The sequence below is a fragment of the Centroberyx affinis genome, unplaced genomic scaffold, assembly GCF_046629955.1.
Source record: "Centroberyx affinis isolate AG114_WGS23_722 - 3 ecotype Tasmania unplaced genomic scaffold, CSIRO-AGI_Caff_v1 ptg002044l_1, whole genome shotgun sequence".
NCBI lineage: Eukaryota > Metazoa > Chordata > Actinopteri > Beryciformes > Berycidae > Centroberyx > Centroberyx affinis.
The window spans coordinates 36725-55716 of NW_027280379.1; the positions used below are offsets into that span (position 1 = coordinate 36725).

General features: G+C 42.6%; 1 protein-coding gene across 1 annotated transcript in view; it reads left to right on the top strand.

Moving 5' to 3' along the window:
• Nucleotides 1–18874, top strand: part of LOC139654109 (kinesin-like protein KIF13B) — a gene marked incomplete at its 3' end in the record, with an annotated part of 34763 nt that extends 15889 nt beyond the window's left edge. Inside the window, exons 3-11 of the mRNA XM_071531147.1 lie at nt 6700–6712; nt 7628–7688; nt 7855–7947; nt 8562–8742; nt 10996–11080; nt 13224–13358; nt 14735–14746; nt 18368–18468; nt 18763–18874. Of these exons, the coding sequence (XP_071387248.1) occupies nt 6700–6712; nt 7628–7688; nt 7855–7947; nt 8562–8742; nt 10996–11080; nt 13224–13358; nt 14735–14746; nt 18368–18468; nt 18763–18874 (793 nt within the window). The remainder of the gene's footprint in view (nt 1–6699; nt 6713–7627; nt 7689–7854; nt 7948–8561; nt 8743–10995; nt 11081–13223; nt 13359–14734; nt 14747–18367; nt 18469–18762) is intronic.
• Between the last annotated feature and the right edge of the window lie 118 nt (nt 18875–18992).

The window sequence follows — 18992 nt, forward strand, 5'->3', positions numbered from 1 at the left end:
AGTGGTGACATTTGTCTCGTTTTATGAATTTTGAGTTATTTTGCTTTTTTTAAACACTACTTATGGAAGATCAGCACTAAAACATTGACGCTATGATTTGTGTTCTCTGTCAGCCATGGGTTACATTGAGTTTTTTTGTTGTCTGTCATCAGAAAGCTATCTTGTGTACAGAGAAAGAGCATTCCAGGGTAAAAAGGTGTATGAAAATTCAAACTTTGAGAAAACATCAGCAGGTGTTTAGGTGAGCATGTGTAGGTGTGTGTGAGAGACAGAGACGGTGAGAGACAGAGAGATGTAGCTGTGTGTGTAGTCTTTAGGGTTAGCCCAGTCAAGCCTGGATACACCTGGTACTGATGTTGACCCTCTGTGTCAGACTTGGCCAGGTCATCCAGAGGTCAGATGTGGGTTAAGCTAGTGATTGCCTACCTGTGACCTCCTATCGCAGTGTTGTCAGCGTGCGGAATGATGAAATTTGAGGGCAAATGGTTATTTTAATTTTACCCTTTTCAGGCTTTTTTACTGATTAATTATTGGAAGAAATATCCGTTATTTCACCAGAAAAAGGCATTTATCACAAACATTAATGTCCAGATTGTGTCCAGTCCCATGGTGTATTTGTGGCGATGACAGTTCTTTCTAATTTGAGAAGAGGATTATGGGAGTTGTGTGAAAATTTGCAGCTAAGGTGTGAAGATTCATAATTTATTGTTAAAATTTCACAATAATACGAGTCTTACCTCCTTCTCACATTTTCTTAGATTTCATACATTTTTCGCCCCCCCGTCGCTGAATCTCTTTGCAACCTCCTGGGGTGTCCTGACCTCCAGGGTTCAAACCATCGTGCGAGGGCAGTGTGTTCTAGTCTGTCTGATAACCAGCCAGCTAACCTCCCTGCAGCCCTGTGGTCTGACACTACAGTTTGCATAGTGACTTAAGGCTGTTTGCATTGGACTGGTGAAGCTGGATGTTGACACACTTCAGCAGCGATCTGTCTCCTGTCAGATGTAAGCGAGGCAAACACAACCAGCTTGGTTTCCAAGACAATACACAGAAGAGGCTGTGCATGTCCCTGTATGTTGGAATGGTGTTGTACGTGTATGTGTGTTGTTTTCAGCGTGTGTGTGAGCACAGTTTTTTGTGGGTGTTTGTGCGGCAATTTTGTATTTGTTAATGTGTGTGTTCCATATGTAAATATCAAGGATGGTATTTGGACACAATCATGCCAGAGTGGATTTATCATGTCAGTTTATCACAGCAACACCGTACAAGCCGAGGCTTAGGCCTTGTGCTCAAACAATCCAACTAAAACCAAGCAGGGGCTGATGGGATTCCCTCATATTCCACTAACATAACAACAAGGTTTGAAATCAAGAGAATTACTTTTTCCAGAATTTACCAGCCATGGTCTCTGTTTGACTAGCTGGTTTGATTTTTTAGAATAGGACTCCAAATGGTTTTTGGTTACCTGCAGAGTGGCTATTATCTTTTTCTTGTGCTCCTCTCTTAGTCCCTGTGACGGAAATCCTGTCTTCTCTTACCCCCCTCACACAGGGAGGTCAAAGGTCAGGGTCAGCTACAGAACAGCACTTCTGGAGCTGGTAGGAATTCAGTGTTTCACTGAAGGACACTTCAGCAGGAAATGGGTTCACACACCATCCTCAGGTTGAAGAATGCCTGCACACTATGCCACTTTGCTTATACCGGCCACAGCCAAAATTTACCAGTATTTGGCTGGTGGGTGGTGGTAGTTTCATTGCCTGTATAAATGGAAAATGTATACCAGAGAAATTAATTGGTTTGTTGATGGATTGGCTGATTGATTGATTTTGATCAAATTTTGATTCACATCACATTTGATCACATTTTGATCATCATGAGATGGCGAATGTTAAGGATGGAAACTCGTTAGTTTTTCCAGCTCGCATTTTGTGTTGCAATGCAGTGAAGAGGGAGCATGCCAATCCAGATGTTGGGTATACTTGCATCACATCGAAACAAATTATTATTTTTTTTTTTATTTTGAACAACATGATACACAACTAAATGCAAGCGAAAACTAACAGCCTGCCAGAGCCATTCTCTTCTGGCAGTGTGGATAAAGCCAGCCTCAGAATGGGTGGTAACATGGCTGCCTAGACATGGCATCTGTAGCATTTGAATCTTATTTATATCAAGAAACAGTGCTCCTTGCTGCTAGAACACATGTAGCTACAGAATAATGGCTGTTGAATGTATATTTGTAGAGTGATACAGTATATACTGTATATATATATAGTCTTTCTTATGTAGAGTGATATCGTATGTAACTGTGTTAGTCTGTTAGAGGTCCTGTTTTCCTGTACCACCAGTATGTACAGTATTGTGTTATTCTGATGTTGATTCTGCTTCAGCTTAACATTCCAGTCTCTGGCCCAGCCTCTTTCCTCACCAACCCCCCTGGCTACCTTCAGCCTTCTCCCCATCCTCCATTCCCCCATCCTCCCTACCCAGCCACGGATGGTACAGTCCCAGAGAGAAAGAAAGAATGACAGAACAGAAGAGAAAGAGAGGGGGAAGCAGCCATGCATGAAGTTATTTTTTAAATGACGTTGATCAGAGCAGAGGAGAGGGATGGAGGGAGGCGGGACGAGTGGAAGTGTTCGGGGGCCGAGAGAGGCGGGCTCACGGCTCTCCTGACCGCCTCATTCTCCCTCTTCATTGGCCAAAGGGGCCCTGTGGTTCGTTATTGGGCGTCGGGGTGCGAAACATGGGTGCCCCTTCTCGCCTACAGCTTTTGAAGCGGTCATGACAGCTGTCATCATGGCGTACGTCAAAACCCGCCACGCTGCTTTCAACCCTGAAGTGTTTGGAGACATGACTGTGGGGAGATAGCAGGCATGTAGGATGATTTAAAAACCCCTCAGAATGTGAGATGGCGATGCAAAAAGAATGTGGAAAAAACGAGAAAAAACATTGCTTGATGAAAAACAGAGGTCTGTTTTAGAGTCGTCTTCAAAGCCTCTGCTCCCCCAATGAAAGGCTGAGGATATAAATTACCCTCCTACCTGAAGATCAGGGATTGCCAAAGTTTTTCATATCAAGGACCCCCCAAATAGATGCATGATAAACCAGGGACCATTTAATAAGATCTTGCCCCAGGCAACCCCATCTGGGAAGACTTTTGTTGTTAGAGTCTGTTAAGTTTGGAGAGTGAAACATGTGATCATCCAGACGCATCCTCTCATTTTGCTAACTTCTAGACGTTTAAATAATAGTGAAGATAAACTAAATTGAACTCTGGACTCTGGAGGTCCTGGGACTCCACTTTTGGAGCCTGTGCTTTTGATAAGCTTCAGCTCTGTGAAGTGACAAACCTAATGAGAGCCTGGTTTGAATATCTACTGGAATCAATTAGGCAGCAGATTGGAATCATTCAGCCTGTATTTGTTCTCTAAGTGAAGCACGCCAGTTGTGGAACGTCAGCAAAATATGAAGTGTTACACATGGCCTGGATGCTGGCTATTTGTCTGCCAGCATAAGAACTGCAGCTTTGGCGGTTTGTAAAGAATGTGCACGGGTAAAGGGAAACAGGTGTGTGTGTGTGTGTGTGTGTGTGTGTGTGTGTATGTGTGTGTGTGTGTGTGTGTGTTTGGCCTTTGAGAAATGATTAGCCTGAATTGCTTTGAGAAACATTCCACCACTGTCTACTGTGTTGGCTGATAAGTCATCATTTCTATATATATCTGTGTGTGTGAGCATGACTTTGAGTGTGCACACATGTGTATGTGTGTTTGTGTGTGCACGCGTGTGTGTGTGTGTGTGCTATTAATGTGCGCCTGTGTACATACTATCGGTGTGTGTGTGTAAACCTGCTAGTACTTTCTTGCCTCTGGCCTTGTTTTCTGTTTTGACGCAGCTCTCTGACTGACAGCTGCCTTCATGCTGTGGGCGGAACCAACACTGCCCAGACTAAGGAGGAGCAGGAGGAGGAGAGGGAGGTCTGTAAAACAAAATACAGAATAGCCTCTAGCGAGGAACAGAAGACAGGGAGCAGAGAAACACAGAGCTGGTTGGGCTTTGGACAACAGGCTGGACAAGAGATGGTTCCATAAACCATAGAAATGAATTGAAAGTTGATATAGAGGACTGTGTACGTCAAATGTGGGTCTTGTGTAGCTCAGTTTGTAGGGCAAGGCACTAACACTGCTGGGGTTAGGGGTTCTACTCCCTCTGGGGCAACCCAGGCTAAAGATGTCATAGTACTGTAAGCCGATTTGAGTAATAGCGTCCACCAAATGGCTGATGGTAATGTTCCAATGAAAATTGGTGCATGATGTTTGAACATGCAATAGTTCTTTGTGTTTGTTGTAGCCTACTGAGGTACCAGATGGGTGACAATCACAGACATTTTTGACAATCGTAGGAAAGCATTTGAAAGTCAGTTTCATTCTGCTTTTCACTGGTAACTTCCAGCAGCTGCTTTCCTTCTTGTACTGGCCAACTAGTTGTTTAGAATACAATAGGACTCCAAATGATCTGTCAAAGTGGCTGCTAGAGTAGACTAACGTACCAGCCCAAATTTACCAGTATTTGGCTGGTCAGGTTGGGTCCACCAGCCAGGTTGGGATGAAAATTATGATGTGTTAACTGTCCAAGTTTCACAATAGAGAACATTTACCAGCATTCGGTTTGTGGATGGTATTGATTTCCCAGCCTGAGTTGAATGTACAGGAAAGAGTCCTGCTTAGACTTCCCAGAGAGCGAAAATGTGCCAACATTTGGGTTGTGCTAATTTCCCTCCCTGCCTGATTTGAATTGTCGCAATACAAAACCCCACCCATCTGGTAACTCCAACAGGTTAAGACAAATGCGCTGAATTATTTGGAAATAGTATTTGACCCATGTCTGGTGCTGTGTTTCGAGGCAGATTGATTCTGAACTTGGCAGCAGACTGAGTGAACGGCTGCTGACTGACTGTGCCCGGCTGTTCAGATGGTGAATTAATATGCCAGTGCAGGGACTAGACCTCTGGCATTTAACTGCATCAAACTGAGCTGAGAGGAGAGTTTCATGACAGCAAAATGGCAAATAGCCACGGGTATTCACATTCAAAATATCATTTATTTTCGATGGGGACTGATGGTATCTGTCTGACTGAAATTTGTGCCGTTCCACCTCCCAAATACTTGTACTCAGATCAGCAAATGGAGTTGTCCTGATAATGTGCAATATTTTTGGGCGGAGTAAAAATGTCTCTTGATGTATACATACTGAGGAGGAGCCTTGACTATGAAGGATAAATGCCATTCTGTTTTATTAGGCATGACCTACTGCACTGTTCGTCATCTGTGAATCTGTTTAATTAGAAGCTATATCTGTTTTGGTTTTTAACATTATTTTCTTGTGTTTGATTGAGGATTGGAGTGTGGTGAATGACTGTAAGCAGAGTAGTACTTGAGTCTTCACTCATATCAGGTGATCTGTCTAATAAAGTACTCGGTACTCGGTTGTGTACTTGGTTGTGACAAATTGGTGCACTTGTAGCTTATTTCCTGCATGTCTTTCTATTCAGTGTTCCTTGTCATTCTACCTTCTGATGTACACTGGACCAGTGGACTACTGGTCAACACACCTCCCTCTGCAGAGGAGGATATAGTATTCTTTATATTATATCTAATTTTAGTTGATACTAGCCTGGTCCTGGGCTGGACGCACTAAAATTCCTCAGATAGTTGAGAGACAGCCGGACTGACTGGAGGAAATGTTGCCAGGTGGGAGCTGAGGAGATGGTTTTTAAAGGATTAACATGGCTCTTCCTCCTCCTAACTGTGTGTGTGTGTGTGTCTGTGTGTCTGTGTGTGTGTGTGTGTGTGTGTGTGTGTGTGTGTGTACTTATTGTAAGTCATTCTGGATAGGAATGTTGGCTAAATGCCTAAAATGTTAACATGTTTGTATTTGTTCATGTGTATTGTGTGTGCACGCTTGTACATGTAAATGGCCTGTCCATTGCCACCCAGTCCCACCCCACCACCACCCACTACCCCTCACAACTGCACCAGAGTGCATTTTGATCCTTCTTGGGGCAATTGTATTGAACTATAAGATAATGCATTGCATTGCATATTGCATCTCAAGTACTCGATTTGTACCACTCAGATTTGTTTTATTCGAAATCATAATATACCATTACATAAACAGAGTCAGAGATCAATGATTTTCTACTGCTTCAGGCTGCATACTTGGTGGTTTTCTGATCAAAAGCTGCTTAGTTTTTCCCAGAATGCACTGCAAAGAACACCACCACCACCACATAAACACACATACACACACACACACACACACACACACACACACACCACCACCACCACCACGTCCCTGCAAATCTTTTTGATGTGTGAGAGGACACACAACATGTAAACAAGCCACACAAAAACATGGTTGATATCCAGTCCAGTGTGAGTTCATGTGATTGGTGAAGACACGTAAAGCCTGAGGCCTGCTGGCCAAGCCCACCCTCCTCCTCTGTGTGTGGGGTGTATGTTGGGGGGATTTCATCTACAGAGCAGTCATTCTCCAGTCTGCATAACAGATGAAACCTAAAGCAACAACCAGATCTGAGTGTCCCACATATTCTCTATACCATGCTTTAAATGCCATCTCTCTATCTCCCTCTCCTCCACATGCTCCTGTGGACTGTGACCTCTCTCTCAACACCATCAGGAATCAGTCCAAGGTAACACACACACACACACACAGACACACTCCCTCTTTTCCACACTAGCTAATTCCATGGTTGTGAATCATCTCCATGTTCAACAAAGACACCACTGTATTTTCTTTGACTCAGCCTGTGAACTGTGACAGCAACTGAACAGGCAATGATACACAGTAATGGTTTGGGCAACTTTGCCTAAGGAGTTGCCTTAATGTTGTTAATCCCATAAGAGGAAACACAAATGTTTGACCTTATGGCTCCCTTTTTTGCCTATTGCTGGTTGCTGACATACAGCACATTGGCTAAGGAATGGCTTAGCGCATCACCACCCTAACATTTCTATGGTGTGCTGTAGCTACAGGTAACTAAGGAAGCCTCAAAGAACTACAAGTCTTCCCAAGTTCCAAGTCTTTGGGAGACTGTTCCATTGGTCATTTTACCAATTATGTAATGAGAATATAGACAACAAAACCATCCATGTGTCCCTGATAGATTGTTGCCTCCAGTGCTTCATGCTAATACTTGTTGCATACACTCTATTGACTGATAGTAGGCAACTTATTTCAAAATTTTGAATTGAGAGTGAATTGACTGGCAAGACGCCAAATGCCTTTTCACAGCTTATCTAGAAGCAGTGTTTGAGTTCCAAAATGAGATATGCACCATTTAAAAAATACCTCACCTAATTAAATGATAGCTGGCATGAAAGTAACAGTAGTTAGTTGTTGTGTTTTTATATATTGTGCAGTGAACATCAGGTCACATGTTTTTTTTCCAAAATTGATATATGCCATTTGGAGTGAAACCCTTCATTTAATGTTAACATGACAGTGTAACAACCAGCCCCAGGCTTTCTGTCAGTCTGTCCTGACTGTTTGTCTCTCTGTCTCTCATATTGCTGCTGTTTTTGCTGTCTATCTATGCGTCCCTCAGGTCTTTGCCTATGATTACTGTTTCTGGTCCATGGACGAGTCGGAAAAGGATAAATTTGCAGGTCGGTTTATCAAAATAAATCCAATTCTAAAGAGGTTTTTACAAAACAGGTTTCACCACCAAAGTGCCTTACAGAGCAACAAAGGATACAAACAGTTCAGTAAGAGAACAACAAAATATTCACAATTATTGGAAATGGTGTGTGTGTTTCTGCGTGTGTTTCTCAGGTCAGGAGGTGGTGTTCCAGTGCCTTGGGGAAAGTCTTCTCCACAACGCCTTCCTGGGCTACAACGCCTGTATCTTCGCCTATGGACAAACTGGTAGTCTACCATTAAACACCTCTTTACACTGTGTTCTGACAGTCCAGAGGGTGTATAACATTACATAACAGGATCTATAACATACCTATATAACATAAAAGGGTCTATAACATAACTATAGCACATAAAAGGGTCTATAACATAACTATAGCACATAACAGGGTCTATAACATAACTGCATGCCATAAGAAAACAATAGAACATTTGAACATAGACGCTGGCAAATATTGGACATGGAAGTGTTGAGCTATACTTCATCAAATAGTCATGGAATTAGATGGAGAACTCTGTTAATCTGGTTAATTATGCTCTTCCATTGGCTTTTGGCTCACCACTTGTTTATGTACTGTGTTAGATGCCGTTTGTCTTCAACAGCCAGGTCTCTCTACAAAATATATTCTTCATCTAAATGTAACTGCCTGGTTGAATGACGGTTAAATTAAGTGTAATTTTCTCCATTCGATTATATGTTTACCAAAACTGTCTACTTAAGGACATGCTTTTCTTGTGTCTTGTTGTGTGTGTGTGTGTGTGTGTGTATGTGTGTGTGTGTGTGTGTGTGTATGTGTGTGTGTGTGTGTATGTGTGTGTGTGTGTGTGTGTGTTCTTGCCAGGTTCGGGAAAGTCGTACACCATGATGGGTTCAGTGGACCAGCCAGGTCTGATTCCTAGGCTGTGCAGTGCTCTGTTTGAGCGAACGGTGCTGGAGCAGCGGGAGGAGGAGAGCTTCACAGTGGAGGTTTCCTACATGGAGATCTACAACGAGAAGGTCCGAGACCTACTCGACCCCAAAGGGTACGACCACAGCCTGATCTTTCAATGCTCCCACAAAGGGAAAGAAACTTTTTTTTTTTTTGGGTGTACAGGCCACAGTGATTCTGTTACATCCCAAAACTCACCAGCCACTTTCACTATTTTATCAGCCAACTACATGTTTAGAATAGGACTCCAAATGACGACTGGTTACCTGTGGAGAGGACTGACCTACCAGGCATAGACAAACATCTCTTCTTCTTGGCAATATATTGATAAATGTTGTGGTTATCCTGATTATTCCAGGACTGTAGGCACTTCAACTACAGCAACCGTTGATGCTGCACACCTAGCCGGGTGCTGTGGGACTGGACAGCATCTGTACTTGTGTCTTCATGTATTTATCCAGTATCTAGCAGACGTTAGTACTGCAGACAATTCTTTCTTGAATGTTATACAGTAGAACCAAATTACTTCTCAACACAAAAGTGTCTATCAACTAAACTAGCTATCAGATGATTTCATCAGAGCAACACTTGATTTTCCTGAACAGTTCCTCCTGAGGCTGGAGCAAAAGTGCAGCAGTAGTTCATCCAGCATCCAGTGAAAAGTGGACTTGTCCTGCGGTTTCAGCTGTAGCTGTATGTGATTACTGGGATGTGGTGTGACTCACTCAGCCAAGGCCAACAGGCCAGAGAGAGCTCCAGAAGGACGGTCAGATGGTTAAAATAGTTTGGGTTGGTCAGGTTAGATGGTTTGTTCTGACTGATCCCTAAGAATAGGGTGCCTGTAGGTCCTGAAAAATAAGAATTATATTATCTACACTCAGTTTCTTAAAAAGGCCTTCAGTGGTGTTAAATATCACATTTTAAGTCTTAAATTCAGTTTTAGAAGTCTTAAGAATGGTGTTTCCTGGTGCAAAATCAGGCCAGTTACACAGACCAATAGGACAGCTGTTTTCATTAACACATGTATTTCAGTTGTGAAATTGGTCTTAAATTTCATTCTAACTGGCATTAAAAAAGGTCTGAGGTCCATGCCCTGGAAATATTTAGACAGCAAGAGTTTAATGACAAATTAAGGTAGATACGGACTGACCAGATCGTGTGTTGCTCAGTGTGTAGAGCAAGGCACTGACACTATCAGGATTAGTGGTTCCATTCCCTGTGTAGTCAGTGCAGCCCGTTAAAAACATTACTTGGATTGGATGCTCTTTTCCCATACATTGGCTGAGGCTGGGAAATCAACATCATCCACAAACCAAATGCAGGTAAATGTTCTATGTTCTGCCAGTTGGACAGGTAAACAACCTTTTTCATGATCATTCCAACCTGGTTAGCGAACCAAAACATTGTCTGTGTCTGGTATGTTAGTCTATTTTACAAGTAACCGACCATCATTTGGAGTCTTACTCTGTTCTAAACTTCAAGTTGGCGGGTGAGTGGCTGGTGGATTCTGGGTACCACCAGCTGCTGTGGTCAGTGGAAGAAAAGGTTAGCCTCCTGCCCTGCAGTCACTGTTGGAGAGCCGCTCATGTCCAGCGGGTCAGCAGTAAATCAGGAGCCCAAGGCCTCTGTCTGCAGCCCCTGACAGCACAACCTCTGACCTTCACTCACTACATGACCTTTAACCTCAGTAAAACAGGCCATAGAGCAGCAGACCATCTGACAGCCATATGGGCTGCGCTGCGGAGCGCAGAATGATGAAGCTCTGAGGCCTGTAAGGAGTTTTAATCAGGGTCAGAAAGCCAAGTGTTAAAAAAAAAAAATCTCTCTGGAGTTGGGGAATGTTGCAGTAGTGGCCAGACCCAACACACACAAATGCAAATCTAATGGCAGTAAACCACGAGTTATTGAGTAAATCATCTTGATTTTAATTTTTTTTATTTCAGTGTAATAAGTAGATTTGATCTTACTTGGAGTTTTACATTACATTTCCTCAATTAAAAAGTCAAATGGTTCAAACAATAGACCATAATTCACTGCTGCATCACCATCTTGGATGAAACCAGCTGAGCTTGGCTCTCCTGTCAATACATTACTTCTGATTGGTGGAGCTGACTAATGTTATATTCCTTCTTATTGGCTGGTAAAGATGGTTGACTATACATATCACTCTATATATAGACAGTCGACTATACATATAGCTACATATATCCATACATATACATACATACATACATACATACATAAATGTTTTTCTCCTCTTGTTTTTGATGATGTGCATCACTCTTGTTGATAAATAAAGTTTTACTGACATCTTTTTTGTGTTTTAAACCTGTTTTCTGTCCAGGAGCAGACAGGCTCTGAGGGTGAGGGAACATAAAGTTTTGGGTCCTTATGTCGACGGTCTGTCTCGGCTAGCTGTGGCCAGCTACAAGGTAAAAATATTAAAATGTCTTATATACAGTTATTTGAGGTCTTACGTTTTTCACCATGCAAGAGCAGGTTTCTTCGAATTAGTTTGTTTGTTTTTCATCATATCTGCTTTAAAAACACACTTGGACATCATGTCCCTCCACAATTAATTTTGCGGTGTCCTTTTTCTTATTCTGTCCATTTATAGTTTCAGCACTTTCAATGGCTATATTTAATCAGAAATGGGATGTTTTTCCCAGCTTTGTTTCTTTATTGTACTTTTTAAATTGGTGTCCAATTCCAAGTAACATTAAAAAGGTCTTAAAAAATCTTAGTTTGGCTCCAGATACCCTGTTACCAAACAATTTGGTCATTTAAGGCTTTACAGAAAACACAAGTAAACAGTTCACCATTCGAAAAATAATGATGCCTACTTTAACCCGTAAGAACTCATAATAAGCTTCACTTTCATGCCTGCAATGTATGTTAAAGTCATAGTAATTTCAAGGCCTTTACTTACAAAATAGTTCTGTTTTTTAGAATACAATTATCATTATCGTTTTCATAACTGATGATCAGCTACCACAACTTTTCTGAAATGGATATGTAGTTGTTTTGGAAGGAAGCCCTTCAGATACAGATAACAAGAGATAAAGCCTTGAGGGATAATAAGAACAATAGATGGAGGTAGTAAATCACAAATGAAACGGGGCCAGCCCATCACCTGGCCCAATGACAGACTGCATTGAAGGAGATAAAGGGAAAGAATGGCTGTTAAGGCGAAAGTTAATAAATTAATCATTAATTCAAGTTGTAATCTGTACTGTCTTGAGTCCAGACCTAAATATTCACACCTGTACTGTGCTGTTTGGCCAGCATATCTGTCTCAGTCTCATCATCTAAATATATCTTAGATCGTATTATATGAATGATGAAATTTCCTAATACGAGCATTCCCTCTCGCTATCGAAAGTGCTTTGATCTTTGAGGATTTGGAAAGGTGCCGCTCACAAGTTGGCACCAGTCTGCTCCGTGGTCACACCAAATCACACTGCAGTAAGGCTAGCTATAGGAATCCTACTATAAAATGAGGAAAACTCTGTCCTTCTGTCTGTCTGTGTGCATCCATTTTGCTCCTCAATGGGTTGGCCAATCAATCTGAAACTGCACATGGGCATTGAGCATTGGCATAGGCAAGGACTGACAAAGCTGATTTTTCCATTTTCCCAAATTTACGCTGTTTATGCGCATTTTTAGCAAGTCTGCACGGAGTTATGGCGCGCGCATCCCCGGGTATGGACTAGTGTAAGAAATAATAATAATTTATGAAATGTGTTATTTGTATATTGCTTTCCAAGAGGCTCAAATGCACTACATGAATTGAAGGGGGGCAAACAAATGTACAAACATGCACAGAATAAATCAAACGATAATTCCTATACAAATAAGTCACACATTAATCTTTGAAAGCAGTCTTAAAAAGGTGACTCTTCAGGGAGCGTTTAAATGTGGACATATTGGGATCATCCCTGAGCTCCCTAGGGAGAGTATTGCAGTGTTCCCCACCTCACCACCAGTTTTAAAGTGATGAGATGGGATGAAACTGTAAAGCCTCACTAGGCAACTTTATATCGTGGTAGCCCCGAATGGCAGCGAGAGGTAACTGTTTGAATTTTGAGCAGCACATTACCCAGAAATCCTGAAAGTTGGCCTCAGTAAACTAAATGTGGAGTTTCCGAAAGAGAGGGGCAATTTGGTGAAAATTCTGGCATCAGAGTTTTGACGATGCAGCAGTTTGATGAGGAGTTTGGTGGCGGGTCCATAGAGAAGGAGTGGAGTCTGGAGGTGATATAAGCATGGAGGCTCTCCGTATCAGCAGTACGAAGGAAGGGGAGGCATGGTGGAGGTGAAAGGAGGCAATTTGTTAAGAAACATGAGATATTTTATTCTGAAAAATGTGCTGGAAGGATTAAACTCGTTTTTACCTGCTCTATGCTGGTCCTATCCACCAGATTTATTCTTCTGTTTCCCTGCTATCAATTCATTACTGCCATATTCATTATTCTTTGTCTGTAAAGCACTTTATACCTCTGTTTTGCAAAGTGCTACATGAACCAAGCTTATTATATATTTAATATCATACTGTTGTTATTATTGTGCTGACAGGACATTGAGTCTCTGATGTCGGAGGGGAATAAGTCTCGGACTGTCGCTGCCACCAACATGAACGAGGAGAGCAGTCGGTCGCACGCCGTCTTCAACATCATCCTCACACACACACTCAAAGACCTGCAGTCTGGGGTAAGACACTTGGGAGCTCACACTGATTTCAACACACACACATGATTTGTGTTCATGACAAGGAGGCAGAAGAAAACTCTTAATCAAATGGATGACAACATTGGGAATTCCTATGTGAGATGTTGTAGGGTAAGTGTAAGCCTCAGTATATATGCAGTGTCAGGGTAGCGTAGGATAGCAGGCATAAAGAGGGTTCTGGGACACCTGAACTTTCTGTTGGTTCTTCTGGATGTGTGGTGGGTTTAATTTAGCCATCAATCATCTGATGGGAGGAGCCCATTAGATAACCCCAATGGCATACAATGGCAACAAACGTGAAAGTAGGACCTCTACAATGGCTGCCTGTGCTGCTTGAAACTGCTCTCTTTGCATAACAAGTCTATTTATAGGGTTTATCATCTTAGGTTTTACCGTCTTTTAGTGCAGAAGGTTTTGCTGGTCTTGTCACAGGGTCGTTCAAAGAGTCTTATTTTAGCTTTGATGAAATCTTCGTTGACTCTTCTGCAGAAGCCTCTCACTGTGCGTCACCCCTTCACCCCTACTACACCATGATGTGTGTGTCCTAGTTTACACTGAGTCCAGCAGACATTGAACACCTTCCCTCCCTCTCCTTCTGTTGGCCCAGATTCTCTCCCCTACATCTCAGTCCCTACCTACCGCTACAGCACCACCAAATTTCTCTTTGAATTTACCTTCATCTCATCAAACATTAGAGCATAAAAGAGGATTCTCTCTCTCCTATCAGTCTGTTAGTATAGATGCATCATAGTGAGAGGCAGGGCCAAGCAGAGAAAATAGAAACCAGTATACCACCAGAATCCATGCCACAATCCAGAGAGAGTAGACTAATTTGCTAGACACAGGTAAAAATGTATTTTAAATGACCTATTAACCTATTTTAAATGTGGATATTTAATTTCTGTTAAATTGTCATGATAATATACGTGCCAAAATTTTACATATTTGCGTGTCTCCACTGTCGACAGACTAAAATGGCAGGCGTTAATCATTTTGTGATGGTAACATGCTTAAAGTGAGACTGGTAGCATCACTAGTCAATGTAGGAAGTTACCACTTGCTAAATGTTAAGGTTTTCTTCTCAACCAGACAACAAATGTGCGGGAATTCTTTGACTGGTAAGATAACTAAAGTGCTCTGCCACTGTGGCCAGTGGGCAAAAAGGTAGTTTCCTCCCCTTATTGAATCTGTATAGGAATGTGTACGATGATGTGTGTATCAGGAGGTTAAAATGGTACATGCTGTCCTGCTGTTGTACCCAGGCTCAATCTTCCTCAGGCAAAAAGAATCCAATGACAAGATTTATTTCTCATGTCTTCTGTTGTACCTGGAAGTCTGCGCACTGTGTGCCCAAGGAGTTGACGTCAGATGTCTGACCAGCCGCTCCAGTCTTAAGAAAAGACCTAAACTAGTCATTCTGCGTCCTCTCTGACCCACTTTGCCTCTCCTGCTCCTTGCCCTCGTTTCCAGACGGACTTGCCACCAGCAAACCCTGTTAATAATTAACTGACATGACAGTCAGCCGGTCAGCTGATACAGCCTGCTCTGTTTTCACCAGGAACTCACAGTCGGTCACTCAGTTGGTCAATCAGTCAGTGGGTTCGTCAGCCAACCAGCCAATCAGTCGGTTGGTCAGTCAGTCAGTCAGTCAGTCAGCGAGCCAGTGAGTGTGTCAGTCAGTGTATCAGTCAGCCAATCAGTCAGTCAGTCAGCTGATCCACCCTTTATCTGTATGAGTCAGCATTATTTATTTCTGAAGTCCAGTGTTACTGTATTTTACTGTAACCGAAAGCTGCTGTTGTTTCCCGTGCCATTGTTGTCTTCTTCTTCTCATTCTACTTCTCATTCTTATTCAAAAAACAGAATAGAGTAAAAATCAACAGATCATTTTGAGTACATTTCCAACTTGAGTTCTTAAGGTGCCAACAAGCTCTGTCCAGAGACACTGCTCCATCATGTCTGGGAACTCCAGTGGAGCAGTTTGAGGTTATGTTATAGATCCATTTCAGTATTACAAAGCTGTGGGGAGTTAAATTCTGTTAGGTTAATTTCATGTTCTCTCTAGCTGTGCTGCTTGTGTGAAACCTCCAGAGAAATGCTGACTGGAGGTCATGGCCCTCTGAGCTAATTTATGCCCCCTAGTGGCCCAGGCAGTGTTGTGAATAGTGGAACGGAGGCTGAGGGTCTGGTTAAATAAGGCTGCTGCCAAGGAGGCCGACACGCTGCCTGCCCAGCCTGTCTGCTGCTGATCTGGTTACTTATGGAGGAAAAATAACCCAGTTATCATATCTCTGATTACAGAAGTTCTCACTGAGAAGGAAACTTTATTGTCCACCAGCCACAGTGGCTTCTAAATCCCACTTTCACTATTTCACCAGCCAGCTAGATGTTAAGAATAGAATGAGACTGCAAATGATGGTTGGTTACCTGTAGAGGTTAACTTACCAGACACAACCTAAATGTAGTAGCATTTGTCTGATAGTTGTTAGCTGTTTCCCAGCCTGGTCCCAAGTAACAGGACTATCAGGTATTTAATACAAAATCAACACAGCATTTAAACATAAGGGCTGGCAAATATTGGTCATGGAAATGATGATCTATATAATCTAAATAATATTGGAATTAGATTAAATTGTAGCTTTTTGTGTATGGAAAGGAGAGCTGAGCAAAAGCTAGCTTTCCCTCTCTGTCAGTTAGACTGATGCTCCACATGCCTCACTGCACTGGGGGCTGAAGTGGTTAGAAGTCATTTCTGACCTTATTTTATGATTTATTAGGTGCTCGTAGGGAGCACCTCTATAGGAGCCGGGCTCTGTGTGTGCCTTCATTTGTGTGTGTGTTTTTTTGTTTGTTTGTTTGTTCATTCGTCTGTATAACGTTTTTTGCCATGCTCAGGGGAATTACAATATGCACTGTTTAGGCGGTGCAGAGCCTTAAGAGGCCTGCATAAAGAAAATCCAGTTTGCGCTCGTACACCAGGCAGTACGGTAAAAGTCCCGCTCTACGTTGGCCCACGTTACATCCACATACCAGCAAGTAGCTTGTGATTTACGAACTGTAGTGGCCAAGTTGTCAACCCGCGAATTAAATATTTTGTTCAGTGATTCTCTCGGTTACAACACTGTGCTACCACAGCTATTTAGTGTTAACAAGTGGAGTTTTTAAAGTCAATGTAGTTTCACTCTCTCCAATAATATAAATAACCTCCACATCTCTCATAGGGCGATATTAACAGTCTCATCTTCAGTATCGTTCCGTCTTCGCAGTGTGAACAGAGACGCCATGAATTCTTCTGACACACTTTTCAGTTGCCAAGTTGTGGTGTCTGATTCAGTACTCTGAGTATTTTCCTTTTGAAGTAGTTTACTGAGACAAGCTATTGGATTATAATATCTTCCCCAAGATTTATAGCAGCTACGTTTGCTGTTTATATTGATTTTCCTCAAGCCAATTACAGATGTATCTGCTTTTATTGTTGCAGAGAGTCAGTAGCTGGTGATGAGTTGGCCAGTAGCTCTATTGCTCTCTCTCTCTCTCTCTCTCTCTCTCTCTCTCTCTCTCTCTCTCTCTCTCTCTCTCTCTCTCTCTCTCTCTCTCTCTCTCTCTCTCTCTCTCTCCTCTCTCTCTCTCTCTCTCTCTCTCTCTCTCTCTGCCTCTCAGTGTGTCTCTCTCTCTGGCAGCCTTTGTTTTCACAACACACTGTGATCTCCCTGCTTTTTCCACACACACACTTTCTCTCTCTCTCTTTTCTATTACATTCACCCTCCTCTCCTCTCCATCACTGAAAGCTCCTCCCCTGCAGCATTGCTCCTCTCCTGTCCTCCTTTTCTGCCTCCTGTCTATCACTGAATGCTCCTCCCCTGCAGCATTTGAGATTTTAAATCTGTGTGAGAGCGTGAGTTGTGTGTGTGTCTACTGTCCTGTACTCTTGCGAATAGATTTAAATTTCCATTTTAGTCATTTCGGTGACAATCTTATCCAGATTTCCATTGAGGTCAACAGTAGAATAAGCTTCAATTCCTACATCACCAACATCACAAGCAACCAATTGTAAGGAGGTCAAGCTCAAAGGCCACAGTGTCTTTACAAAAACAACAAAAACTACAAAACCTTGTTGCCGTAGGTCATAATTTGCTGATACACAACTTGCCTGCCTGCTCTTGCATGCAGCACCAAAATGACATAGTCAGCAACACGGAGCATATGATTACATACAGTCATGTGGAGCATGATTTTCTCCAATGTCAGACAAACTTGAACTTAATTTGTTTTAACAAGGATTTACATTTGTGAATGTGAATTTCATGCAAGCTGATGATAGGTCTTGCTCAAAGGACTTTTCAGCAGGCGGGTTGAACCCCTGTCCTCCAGCTGAAGGATGGTTTCCCTACTCCTACATTACACAGTACTCTAATACTCTTACAGTCCCGGGACTCTACTGTACCATACTGTATATTGTTGTCCACTCTACCACACTGGAAAAAGAAGGGATAAATCAAAACACTGACTCAGTTTGTAGAAGCTGCTCCAGTCTTGAACAAAACAAAAGTCTTTCCTACAATTTACTCAGTTCTTTCCTTTCCTAGCACTTCTTTATTATCCATGATCATTGTAGAGTCACAGGAATATTTGTTCCATCTGTTGTCAGGGTGCTGTGACCTCTGACCTTTAGTGGTTAACACTGTGAGAGTGGTTCCCTACCGCTCTGAGTCCTTCTGGAGGACGGAAAAACAAAGCTCCAACCGATAGCAGGTTGTGAGGTTACAGGTGACTCTCCGGCTTCTGTTTTAGTTTCCTGCCCAACCAACCTACTGAAACTACATGACAGTGTAGCCAGCTCCAAGGAAAGTCGGAAAGTTGTGGGGGGCACCGCAGCTAAATCAGTGGAAAGAAACACTGACACTCTTTCCCCCACTCTCTCTCTCCCTCTCTCTCTCCCTCCCTCTCTCTCTCTCTCTTTCTCTCTCTCTCTCTCTCTAGACGAGTGGGAGAAGGTGAGTCGGTTGAGTCTGGTGGACTTGGCTGGAAGCGAACGAGCAGCAAAGACCGGAGCAGCAGGAGAACGGCTGAAGGAGGGAAGCAACATCAACAAGTAAAACACACACACACAAACAAACACACCGACAGACACATGCACACACTCACACTGATACACTCACTTATACAGACATACACACACACAAACATAAAGACACAGACACTTGTAGACTAATGTAGGTACACATACACAAAGAGGCACACAGACCGAAAGAGACACACTCACTCTCAAGTTTAAATTCACATTTTGAATTGAACGAAATGAAAAGCAATTGACCCTGTTGTATGGTGTGTGTATGTGCGTGTGTGTGTGTGTGTGTGTGTCTCTGTTTGTGTGTGTGTGTGTCAGGTCTCTGACCACGTTAGGTCTGGTGATCTCAGCACTGGCTGAACAGGGATCCGCCAAGAACAAGAACAAGTTTGTTCCCTACAGAGACTCTGTTTTGACATGGCTGCTGAAGGTACACTCACCACACACACACACACACGCCTACACGCCACTAGGACATGCACAAGCCCATTTTCTCATGGTTGACTATTCCGTGCGTAGTCTAAATGAATATTCGAATATTTGGTATG